The sequence below is a fragment of the Giraffa tippelskirchi genome, chromosome 8 (assembly GCF_054371585.1).
Source record: "Giraffa tippelskirchi isolate mGirTip1 chromosome 8, T2T-mGirTip1v1.2.pri, whole genome shotgun sequence".
In the NCBI taxonomy this organism is placed as follows: Eukaryota; Metazoa; Chordata; class Mammalia; order Artiodactyla; family Giraffidae; genus Giraffa; species Giraffa tippelskirchi.
Genome location: NC_137282.1, coordinates 163,093,189 through 163,105,975, shown reverse-complemented (window position 1 = coordinate 163,105,975; position 12,787 = coordinate 163,093,189). Strand labels below are relative to the sequence as shown.

Here is a 12,787-nt window from a genome sequence, read left to right as displayed (position 1 = left end):
GTTAACTCACTTATGGAGTAAATATATTTTAATTAAAAATACCCACAATGATGAAAAAGCATCAATTTTTGAAAATCAGTTCAGCAACAACAGCAAATAGTGTAGGACATAAAATACAGTAAGAAGTTAATGAGTTTAAAAGCCACGAAAGGGAATTCCGTGGCAATCCAGGGTTAGGACTCCACGCTTCCACTGCAGGGGTACGGCGTCATCCCTGGTCGGGGCACCAAGGTCCCACAAGCCTGGAGGGGCTGCCAAAAGATTCCACCAAAGCCCTTACCTTTCGATGTGGTTAGGTCGTCGGAGAGCAAGTGGCAAGTGTAAGTATCTACTCTTGCCTTGATGAGCACCTGCTGCTGCTGCTGCCAAGTCGCTCAGTCGTGTCCGACTCTTCGCGACCCCGTGGACTGCAGCCCCGCAGGCCCCTCCGTCCGTGGATTTTCCAAGGCAAGAGTACTGGAGTGGGGCGCCACTGCCTTCTCCTGATAAACACCTGAGTTTGCTTTAAAATGGGAAAGTTTTTATGCAATTTCCTAAATATTTTTCACCCAAATTTTACCCAGTTTCCTAATGTATCAAATTTTGCACAGAACACTGAAATTTGCAATGCGTTTATTCTATGAAAACTGACTTTTTAAAATATTGTGCAATAATAAAACATTGACACTTCTAATTTACAGGAAACTTTTATGCATCTGCTGAAGCAAAGATCTTACTACCAGAATTTGTTGTAACAGACATTTGCAAAATACAGGAAGGGCTGGTGTAAGAAGTTTGGGAAAACCTCTTTGAGGAACTTCCTCTTGCTGTGCAGGCTGAGCTGTTCATGGTCTCTCCCGTGAGCTGGAAAATCAACTTTGTTCCTCGACTCCTGTGAGCCCTCACACTACACCTCACCTGTTGGCAGAGACTGGTTTCTTCACTCTGCAGGGCTCTGCCATACCCTGGAGGCAGGGCTGCGGTCACACAAGCCACCAACTGTCTTTTCAGGTCGGAAAGTATCTGGTGTCGAAATTCTGTGCGTGTAATTCGAACCCCAAGAGGTTAGATGAAGAAATGCTTTTCCACTTTATAACCTGTACGTGTCTCGGAGCCATCCACCTTCCAAGGTCGAAGTATAACAGATCCTTCGGAAGTCCTGGGAGGTTTTTGAATGGACAGATGCATCCTCTGGCATACTCTTGTGCAGAGATCTCGGCTCTTAGCAGTGACCCTGGGCGGCCGGGGCACTGGAGGTGTGTCTTGGAAATGTGATAACTCGGCAGGCCCTGCCGCAGGGCTGTCCACCCCCTTCCCAAGCAACCCCAGGTCGTATGCTGCCTATTCAAACGTGAGCATATTTGAGATTGTAAAGTTATTGAAGATTTCATTTAAACTGGCCGAGGTTCACAGCTGAGCGTGAAAACACAGTATTAATAGTGAAGGGCGAGCATCTCTTCCAGAGGCTTCGAGTGTGCTCTCATCCCCCTGAGTGGTTCTCAGTGATGCGTCAGAAGGTCTGCTCCCAGGTCCCGGGCAGCTTCCTTCCTCCCATCTGCAGCCTGAAGACCGCGCCACCCACCTTAAAATACAAACATCGCATGTGGGGCACCAGGCCTGGCCCCACGCGGGACTTGGAGAATCTGGGAACTGACGTATCTGTTTGAAATCATATTGAATGTCAGCTCTTTAAACATGATTCTGCCCTAGACAGGGCTTCCCAGGTGACTCAATGGGAAAGAATCTGCCTGCAGTGCAGGAGACGCGGGTTCAGTCCCTGAGTTGGGAAGATCCCTTGGAGGAGGAAATGGCAACCCACTCCAGTATTCTTGCCTGAGAAATCCCATGGACAGAAGAACCTGGCGGGCCTACAGTCCATGGGGTTGCAAGGGTCAGCCACCACTTGGCAACTAAACCACCAACCACCACGGCCCAGACTCTTTTTTTTTGGCCCCTCTTTTCCTCTGAAGTGTCTTCTTACTGACTTCTCTGGGTTTTTTATCTTCCCTTTTGCATTTTTCCATCCTTTTGTCTTTCTGGATTACATTTTTCTCTCTGAAAGAAGTTGTGGATAATTTTTCCTGATCTGACAAGTCACAGTTTCTCTCTCTGGCCATCTGTAATTTGCTAATAAATCTTACCTATTTAGTATTTCACTGTTAACTGTGTTTTTGAGCTCTAGAATTTCTATCTCATATTTGAGACTGATTTAAGCTTCTAGTTATCCCCTGAGATGTTTAACCTTGTCTTTTGTTGTGTTGTCAGAGATGACAGTGTTGTTTTGTGATTTGTGCACGATGGTTCTAATAGCTGGAGCCTCAGGACTTAGGCTTCTATCATCTGTTTTTTGTGTGCTGGTTTTAGTTTATGCGGTCATGGCTCAAGAGGATGTCTGCAGGACAGACTAGGTGTCACCCATCCAGTTACCTTCGATTGTATGCTGGATGTTGTATAAGAAAAGCTGCTTATAAAAAACCATTTGAAGTTTATGGGTAATCTTTCTGCCTCTGGGTTGTAGCAAACCAGGATGAATGTAACCCAATTCTAGGGCCTGGAATTTTCCAGGCTGTCTGACGACTTCAGCAGGGCTGCATTCTGCGATGGTTCACTCATACCTTAGGGTGTCAGGAGGTTGAACGGGGCCCTCACTCTTGGTGGGTCCAAACTCGGGCTCCCTAGCCTAGCACAGTGCCAAAACCCCCACGTCACGCCTCATAGATCTCTACTGGATTGGGAGGTGCCCCAGTCTCTGCTGGGTCTTGGGCCCAGTGTCTCTCCAGGATCAAGCCAACCTTCCCCTAAGGGGCTGCCATGTATTTTGTTTGGTTTTCCAGTTGGTCTGCAGAGGTTTCTGGGTTGTCTGACTCATCATTATGAGAGGCGGACATTCTCCACATGAGCTGTGCACTGGGGGGCCTCCCTGGTGGTCCAGTGGTTGCGACTCCACGCTCTCACTGCCAGGGCCACAAGGGCACCGGTTCCATCCATGGTTGCTACGGGCAGCGAGGCAAAAAAAAAAAAAGAATCAGATCTAGTCCCTGCTCTCGAATTTCCTAGCTGTTCTGACTTCAACAGCTGGCGGTAGTCCAGGGGCCTGTTGCCTCAAACGCAAAAAGGGAGGATTTAAGCAGAGCTGCTGGGGCCCATGTAACTTGACCAACACAATTTACTCTAAGTCACCGAGTATATGTTGGACTGAGGAACCAAAAGGGACAGACAGCTTTGGCTTTCCTCATGGTCCCTGCCGCCAAGAGGACCTGGGCTGTGGCGGGTGCTAGGGAGAAGCTTAGGGAAGGAAGAGAAACGCCTGCCAACATGAGGTGCCGGGGTTCTGTTTGTGTGCTGTGCGGTCACTCTGTGTCAGCCAGATGTGAGCACAGGTCAGGCCAAGAACCCCCTCTGCAGTCTTGGCTTGGCCGAGACCGGGGAGAAACAAGAAGAGGACGGACATCAGTCTGGTTTGCATGATCTCAGGAAACTTTATTAACCGACCCACCAGCTTCACGAGCGCAAGAAGATGCAGCGTTTCAAGGCGCATTCCAAGAAGAACACTGACAAAGGCTGACAGTCATCAAATGGCACCCTGCCCCCCATCTCCCTCCCTGGCCTTGCCCGCCCAGTCTCCCTCCCCGGCCTTGCACAAAGCAGTCCTGCTGCCATGAAATCCTGTGCCAGATGATGGCGCCAAGAGCCTTGATCAGAAAACACGGGAGAAGCCAGTTGGCAGTGAGATCTTGTTGTCATTTCTTGGCTTCTTTCCTGATAAGACACCTACTGCCTGACTCCTTGTGACCCCTCATAATGCATATCCGGAGGAGCAAGGGAGAACAGACAAGGGAAGGCGTGGGTTACCGCCAGGTCGGAGGGCTGAACACAGGGTCAGAGACATCGCCAAGGCAAGTCTGTCTCATAACCCTGACCCTCAATGGGGGCGCTCGCCTGCATTTCAACTGAGTATCTGTTGAAGCCTCCCTTCAGCTATCAGGACATCTCTATTGCGGCTTCCAAAAGTCTATCTCTAAAGACAGATGATGGCGTGGTCACTGTCCCCCATGGCTCTCAGGAAAGTATAGCAACTTCATAGACTGCTACGTTATCAAGGATCTACACATCTGATATTTTCATTTTTTTAACTCAAAGCATTCAAGAGAAATCACGGGATTTTTTCAGTATAAAAAAAGAACAGATACCCATGCCAAGTTAATGGGTGTGAACAGCCAACAGAGCTAAGCTTACAAAGGAGATTAAGATTCACTATCAAATAGTATTTTACAGGTAAAGATATATGAGAATGGTCACCATCTAAAGGGCAGGCAAAGAGCTGTAGGCTTGACCTTGCATTAACCTCTCTAGCTTCTACGGGGAGGAAAGCCTGCCTAGGAACAGCACGTGCGAGGAGGGCTTGTGCCGGATGAAGAAGATGAAAGGGTGGTCGGCCACGAACTCCTCCTCGGGCATCAGCATGGCGAACTCGGCGACAGCCCCCGTAGCAGCCGCCGCCTCCGTGCCCTCCTCGTTCACGTCCACGACGGACCTGTGGACCACCTTGGATATGAAGAGGTCCCTGGCCCCCGACATGCCGGACAGGTCCGCCTTGCTACCGAAGAGATCCCGTGCACCCAGGCGGGCCAGGGGCTCACAGAGGTCGTAACTCTCCTCCAGCTTGAACCTGGGCAGCTGGACCCTGACCTCAAGGAGGTCCAGGCTCTCGGGTCGGGTCCACTCACGCAGCTTGTCCAAAGTCAGCTGTTGCTCAATCTGGAATAGAATGGGCAAAAAGAAGAGCTGAAACCATCCTATGGAAGTCAGTCAATAAGGCGTTGTTTAAATGAACGGACCATCCTATCCACGGACCATCCTATCCACTGCTTGCTAGTCTCCTTCATGTTTGCACCAAAACAGGTTCCACTTGGGGATCTGACTCCTTTCCGGCTGCTGGTGATAATCAACAGAACCGTGTTCCCAGGCACCAAGGGCCCCCGTATGGAGACGAGGCCCATGAACCACCTGCCCACCCAGGACTGCCTGGGGCTCGGCCACGCTGGACCACCCGCCATCATGGCTGTTATTACCCTAACTGACTGAGCGACACGGGGTAATTTTTAAAGCTTTCTTCTATTCTATTTATCTGAGTCCCAGCGGTCACTGTGGTTATCTGTAAACCTCACACAGCTGATGTTGTCCGAATAGACGTAGCTCATGAGGCTGAAGCTCCAATACTTGGGCCGCCTGATGCGGAGCCGACTTATTGGAAAAGACCCTGATGCTGGGGAAGATTGAAGGCGGGAGGAGAAGGGGACGACAGAGGATGAGATAGTTGGATGGTATCACCGACTCGATGGACGTGAGTTTGACCAAACTCTGGGGGACAGTGAAGGCCAGGAAGCCTGGCATGCTGCAGTCCACGGGGTCGCAAAGAGTAGGACATGCCTTATCGACTGAACAACAACATTGGTAAAACCAGAAACAGACCTAGTTCCTCATCTAAAATGGGGTAACCGCAGCTCATACTGGGAGCGCTGTGGTAAGTGCGGGGTCACCCTGTATAGAACGCCGGGCACACAGGACGAGCCATGTGAGCCCAGCCCCTGTGGGCACCCGATCACTGCTACTGCACTGGGACAGAACCACACCGCACTGCCCTGCCGATGCTGGTAATCCCGGACTTCCTCTTTTACAGTCAGGAAGGGACAACCATGGAAATACAGGTGAAAGAAGGAACACCCTGGTTCTAACGCATGCTGTAGCTGCAAATGTCTAGTATCAGACCCCGCTCAACGAGAAGTTTAGTTAGGAGAGGAAGGCAAAAGCGCACAACAGGATAGACACATGGAAGAAAAACTGCCCTCTTCACACTTTTGCCTCTTCCACACACAACACGGATGTGTGCATGTGAACACACACACATGCACACACACAGAGATGCTCACACGCGCATGAACACACACGCAAGCACACACACAGAGATGCTCACGCGTGTGTGAACACACACATACACACACAGAGATGCTCACACGTGCATGAACACACGCGCACACAGAGATGTTCACACGCGCGTGAACACGCACACACGCACAGAGAGAAGCTCACACGCGTGTGAACACACACACGCACACACAGAGAAGCTTGCACACACGTGAACACACGCACACACGTCCATGCACCACGCGGGGAGTGGGGCCGCACCTTCTTCAGCCCCGTGGCCTCGTCCTCGATGTCCTCCGGCAGCAGGATGACCATGCTGAGGTCCTTGCCCTCGTAGGGCAGCTCCAGCACCCGGCACTTAAGGTCCTTGATGTAGCCGAAGGGAAACTTCTTCTTCTGATACATCATCTTCACCGTTTTTGTTTCTTTCTGAACAATCAGAACACAGATCACCCATCACTATCCGCGTGGCTTCAGAGCACAGAGTCATCTAGATAGCCATCTGCCCTCACCTTATTCAGTCTGAAAGGCGCATCCTTGGTGGCCTCCACCATGAATTTCTCCTGCCAGTTCCCTTTGAAATAGATGGCGTTCACCAGCACCAGCTTCGTCAAGCTGTCAACCATACCTGAGGCCAACAGCTCCGGAATTTTCCCTAAAAAGACAAACTTAGCTTTTTAAAAACCCACCTATCTGAATTCCAAACTTGAATGGACCTTTAATTAGCACTGGGCTTCCCTCATGGCTCAGTTGGTAAAGAATCTGCCTGCAGTGCAGGAGACTGGGGTTCGATCCCTGGGTCGGGAAGATCCCCTGGAGAAGGAAATGGCAACCCACTCTAGTATCCTTGCCTGCAAAATCCCATGGACAAAGGAGCCTGGTGGGCTGTAGTCTATGTGGTCGCAAAGAGTCAGGCATGACTGAGCGACTAACACACTTGATAGCACTGAAATGCAATTCAAATGCTTCCTTCTACTCCATTTCCTTTCACATGGCACTAAGTTAGCTAAGCCTCCCGGGGTGCTTCCACTGCAAACAAACCAACTGGGAGGGACTTCCCTGGTGGTTGGGTGGTTAAGAATCCGCTTTCCAATGCAGGTGATGCAGATTCCATCCCTGGTTGGGGAACTAAAATCCCAGAAGCCTCGGGGCAGCTAAGCCCACACACCACAGCTGGGGAGTGCATGCCACAACTAAGACCAGACAGACAGACAAACACCAACTCGAGGGGCGGATCAGGGGAGACACAAAATACCCCGGAGGGGCGATGCTTGGAAACAAGCTGTTGGGTTAAAGGGCTAAAAACAGGAGAAATCTCCTTTTCTGGGAGGTATGACAATCAATGGGCCTCATTTGGAGACAGGCCATTCTTTTTCAGGAAAGGAAAAATTTCTTAACCAAAGCATTTTTAGTCACTAATAAATAAATTGCATCTTCCAATTATCCAAGTAGATGACTGACTCCCACAGGGAAGCTTTTAACAGACGTCTAAGAGGTAGGACAGGTCCTGTGCAGACACACAGCCCCACTCGTGGTCTGTGTGGCTGTGACGGCCCCTGTAGGTGTGGAAGGGACAGGTGTCCTGTGGGTGCCTTGACCATTCCATGACTACGACAGAGATACGAACCAGAGACACAGCCTGATTCCTTAGACGAGGTGTTGGCAAGAAACACTCATGACCAGAGCGGCCTGTAGATATTGAGTCATGAGGTTTTCATCCCTTTATTCTACATTCAATATTAGTTTCAACTTTTAAGCGCAGTTTGGGGATCTTACAGGGAAGAAGCTTTTAGCATCTTCAGTTAAACCACGTTTACGTTCCCCCTTTGAGAGATTCCTGTGTTTGAAAGCTGTCCAGCCCTGGGCAGTGAAGGTGGACCCAGGGTCAGGCCGAGCGGCGAGGGAAGGGGCGGGTCACCTGCAGGGGGAGAGGCGGGCGGAGGGAAGGAAGGACCCGGTGCACGGCCAGTGCCGCCCTCGCTCACCGTCCGTCTGCCCTTTGACCCACTCGTTTATGGTCTTCCTCGCGTGCTCGGAGGCCCGCAGGAAATCCACACTGGCCAGCTCAGCACTGTACATCTTCTGAGTGGAAGCTAAGAACTCCTGTTTAAGAAAAAAAAAAGGAGGTATCGTGAGTAACTCCTCCATATAGAAATGGTTCTCTAAAATCCTTAAAAGCAACAGAAATAATCCCCAAAGGCATATTTCATTGTAACAACAAAAGAATCCTAGCTCTTCTACTTTTTTTATTCTGGTGAAAAACACATAACATTCAACTGACAATCTTAACCACTGTCAAGTGTATAGTTCAGTAGTTTTGGTGTTGTGTAAAATTTACCAATTCTTTTCTATTCTCTGACTAGCATTTTCATAAACAAGCAAACACTGATTGTACTTGGAAGTGAATGATGGGATTCACTCTTGATTTCTTTGGTAAAGCACCAGGGTTGATCTTTTCACTGTGGAGATGAGAAAACGAAATCGCATCCACCGAGGGGAATACTGTTGGCTATGTTTTCATTCCGGATCATTTTTCTGAATGTTTATAAAAATTAAAACTGATCTGTGTGACTTGATTGTGCTGGGAAAAAAGTCTGCATTGTCTTTCGAGCTTGAGAACACGAAGAGCAAAGTACTCACAGGCAGGAAATTGTAGCTTTTCTCTCCAAATAACCTGTTGGCGACTTTCAGAGTGTAGGGAGCATCACGCTTGTTGATATCAGCATTCAGACTCTGAAATCTCGAATGAATCTCCTCAACCCCTTCGAAATGGAGAGCCTAAAATAAAGGAAATATTATTTCTATAACCATGGATTTTGAAATTATCACCGAGTTCCCTGGAATTTGCTTCCATCAAATTAATATGTTTTAGTACGAATTATTGATCAGCAAACTCCAAAATGCATGAGCTTCATGAAACATAGTAAATACAATGAAAGCTGCCCTTTTGCATCGCTTTTTTGATATAGTTGCACAAATAAACTAAACATGTATACAAGTCTGCTTCCCCCAATTATAAACAGTATGTTCATATGTATACTTGTACAAACAGAATTTTCCTGAAAGTTCTCAGAAATAAATAGTAGATAAAAGAAGCATCAGCTATGCAAGAACACAAAGGCAGTAGAGATGGAGAGGTTTTCTAATCGCCTCACTAGCATCGGTGACTCACCTGCTTAAAACAATTTCATAAACTTAACTTTGGGCAAAAGTTTAATTCTCCACATATCAGTTATACTAAGAGTCACTTGATGGTTTTATGAGGCCTGGGCTGGTTCCTTCTCTTAAGGCACAAAGAACAAAGCTCTACCGTGTGCACAGGCGGGTCGCTCCTGGTGTGGGGGGGGTGTGGGCTGTGACCCATCTCTTCAGTGGAAACGGCGGAAGAACTTAAGGCCGCTCTTCACTGAGGTTATGAGGTTCCTGGAAAACCTCAAAACAGAAGCTCAGGTTACCTTGCAGGGGCAACTAACAGTTACTAGTACCAGGGTTGTTTTCTTTCTTTTTTTTTTTAAGTAGATTTTTGAAAACTTTCAAACGCTTCTGTATCTGAAGTGAAGTGAAGTGAAGTCGCTCAGTCGTGTCCGACTCTTTGCGACCCTGTGGACTGCAGCCCACCAGGCTCCTCTGTCCATGGGATTTTCCAGGCAAGAATACTGGAGTGGGTTGCCATTTCCTTCTGTATCTACAGTGACGAAAAACGTTGCTTTTCCATCAAGTACAGACATAGAAGCTATGCAGCTGCGACAGGCCGGTGAACCTGAGTCTGGGCTGGATCTTCCCTGGCTCTGGGTGCAGTGTGACCTGTGACCTGGACCTGTGACTGGGAAAGACCTGCATGGATGCCCTTCCTTTGGAGGAAAGCCAGAGTTCCCCACTGAGAATAAAGTTCCCCACTGAGAATAATAAAACAGGCCCAGCGCACGGGTGCCCTCCACACCCACCAAGGACAGGCCGAGCCTCTGCGTCCCCTCCTGTCTTCCCGAAGGGCCCTCCTGCTCACACAGGACACCAGGCACAGTCCACTGGGACACGCCAGGCCGATGCCCAGGCCCAGGAGCACAGGACCGCGCACGCTCGTGGCCCCTTGACCTCTCCACTAGGCGTTATTATGCTCACGAGGGACGAGACCCTGCATCACAGGCAAAGCAGAAAGCAGATGGTCCTGGGGGAGGAGGTGCCCTGGCTGACCCAAGAGCCAGGTGGGCTCAATGCCGGGGCAGAAGTGGCAGGGGACAGCCCGTCTTCTCACTGCTCTGTCCTCAGCGCGGGAGACACCGTGGTCACAAAGGCGGGTTTCCCAGGACGAGGCTGATCCATTGCACTCCGCAGGGACGTGCTGACCCCTGTGATTTCCCCAAATGTGGGAGACTCCACTGGGCTTCCCCAGTAGCTCCGGTGGTAAAGAATCTGCCTGCACTGCAGGAGACCTGGATTCAATCTCTGGGTCGGGAAGATTCCCTGGAGGAGGAAATGGCTACCCACTCCAGTATTCTTGCCTGGAGAATCCCCATGGACAGAGGAGCCTGGTGGGCTACAGTCCATGGGGTTGCAAAGAGTCAGACACGACTGAGCGACTAACACTCCACACTTCACACTTGCTCAGCCCAACAAAAAACACTGTCTCATGCACACACGCATGCATGCAAAGTCGCTTCAGTCATGTCTGACTCTTTGCGACTCTATGGGCTCCAGGCAAGAATACTGCAGTCAGTTGCCATTTCCTCCTCCAGGGGATCTTCCAGACCCAAGGACTGAATCTGAGGCTTTCACATCTCCCGCATTGGCAGGCAGGTTCTTTACCACTAGAGCCACCCCATCGCAGGTGCTCAGTATAGACTGGATCATGAATGACAGCTTGCATCCAGGTGGATTTTCCCTGGGGCTTTTTCTGGAAGTCTGACCCCATGAAGTGTAACGTATAACATGACACACAACCCTGAACACCGCGATACAGTTCTACAAACGCACTGTGTGCGTGTGCCTGCTAAGTCGCTTCAGTCGTGTCCGACTTTTTGTGACCCCGTGGACTGCAGCCCCCCAGGCTCCTCTGTCCATGGGATTCTCCAGGCAAGGATACTGGAGTGGGTTATCATGCCCTCCTCCAGGGGATCTTCCCGGCCCAGGGATTGAAACCAAGTCTGCCTGAGTCTCCTGCGTTCCAGGCAGATTCTTGACCACTGAGCCATCCGGAAAGCCCACAAACGCACTGCAAGAGCTCAAAGGCACAGCCTTGGGTCCAGGCTGCAGCAGGGTTCAGCTGGGAAAGCTGACTATTCTGGCTAGTTTCTGCTGACCTTGGAAATCTGTGCCGCAGTGTTGCCTCTGGCCCCCAGAAAGACCATGGCCAGCGCTGACGAGATGCTGAAGGGGGAGATGAAGATGTTTCCGGCAGGATTGTGCTCGGTCAGGGTGAGGAACAGGTCCACGGCGAAGCGGGTGTTCGCTGCGCTCAGCTGCTCCATGGTGAGGCTGCAACGCAGAGCAGAGCCCAAGCCGCCCGCGGCCGCACAAGCACATCAGCAAGGTCACCCCCGTCTCCGCTCAGCTTGGGCCCCCCAGCCCTGAAGTTCACTGAACTTGTACTTTCTCCCTCTCTTTCTAGGAGGGCAAGAACCCGCCTGCATAGATGTGGGAGCCTGGGGAGACTGGCCAAGTTTCCCTTAGAAAATCAGAGCTGCCTGCCACCCAATGAAGCAAATTCCAGCAAGGAGACAGGATGCCCCTCGTTTTGGGGGTTCATTGTCCTCTGTCTGGAGAGGTCCTATCCCCAGTCTCGCAGGATATGAGAGCTCAGAAACCCAACACAGGCCCCGAGGCAGGTCGAGCAGCCGGACAAGAAGGTGACCAGAAACCCCGTCCCTCCCACGGGTAGTGGGGCCTGCAGGGGCAGCATCCGGGGCCCGGGCCCGTCAGCCAGCCCCTGACCCCGCCGGCCTCCCTCTCAGCCCCACACTCGGGCGAGGAAGGGGATCGGCGGCCGCTGCCCCGCATGTGAGTCACAGCTGAATTATTACTGTCGCTGAGAAATCGCCTCCCGCGCCTCCAGCCGCAGCAAAGAGGAAGGAGGAGCGGCTGGGCCTGGGCCGGACCGCGCACACAGCTCGGGAGGACGGTGGGGGAGAAGGGCTGGGCTCCGCCTTCGGTTTCGCCTTCGGGCCGCCGGGGAGCCAGCGACCTCCGTGCGCCCGGCCTAGAGCGACGGGACGCGGCGCGGGGACCCCGGGGCGGGGCGGAGTGACCGCCGCACAAGAGACCCCGCGGGGCACAGGGCAGGGGGCGGAGTGACCGCCGGACACGGGGATTCCGAAGGGCGCACGGCAGGCCGGGGTGACCGCCGCACAGGGGGCCCCGCGGGGCGCGGGCCAGGGGGCAGGGTGACCGCCGGACACGGGGACTCCGAGGGGCGCACGGCGGGCCGGGGTGACCGCCGGACCCGGAGGGGCGCGGGCGGACCCGAGCCTGTCCCGCCCGCCCAGCTCCCCGGCCGCCTTACCCGCTGCTCGGCTGCCTGGGCGGGGCGGGGTCTGGGACAGGCCAGCGCGGCCCTTATAGCAGCGGCGGGGGCGGCGCGGGCGGGGCGCCCTGCCCCCTGACTCACCTCCCAGGAGCCGGAACAGGGCGGTGCACCGGGGCGGTGAGCCGCGTGAGCGCAGCGCCCTCCTGGGGATCAGCACCCCTGAGTTCCCAGCAAACTCAGGTCTCTGTCAAGGGCCTGTCATCTCTGTCAAGATGAGCTGTTTCTTACTAAGCTGTGAATGACTGAGATGCCGATGCGTCACCTCTCAGAGGCCAAACCAGACTCTTCGAAGTCTCGTCTGTACACTCCAGCCTCTCAGGTATGGGGTGCGGGAGTGGTGGTGGTGGATGAGGAGGGGCCCTC

General features: G+C 52.1%; 1 protein-coding gene across 1 annotated transcript; it reads right to left on the bottom strand.

The window, feature by feature from the left end:
- Positions 1–3,438: 3,438 nt before the first annotated feature.
- On the bottom strand, positions 3,439–12,426 carry SERPINB1 (serpin family B member 1). The gene is made up of 7 exons (XM_081523359.1): positions 12,401–12,426; positions 11,202–11,376; positions 8,545–8,682; positions 7,890–8,007; positions 6,417–6,559; positions 6,166–6,333; positions 3,439–4,737 (listed from the first exon to the last, which is right to left on the bottom strand). The coding sequence occupies exons 2-7, from the start codon at positions 11,367–11,369 to the stop codon at positions 4,336–4,338; spliced, it is 1,137 nt and encodes a 378-aa protein (XP_081379485.1). The 5' UTR covers positions 11,370–11,376; positions 12,401–12,426; the 3' UTR covers positions 3,439–4,335.
- Between the last annotated feature and the right edge of the window lie 361 nt (positions 12,427–12,787).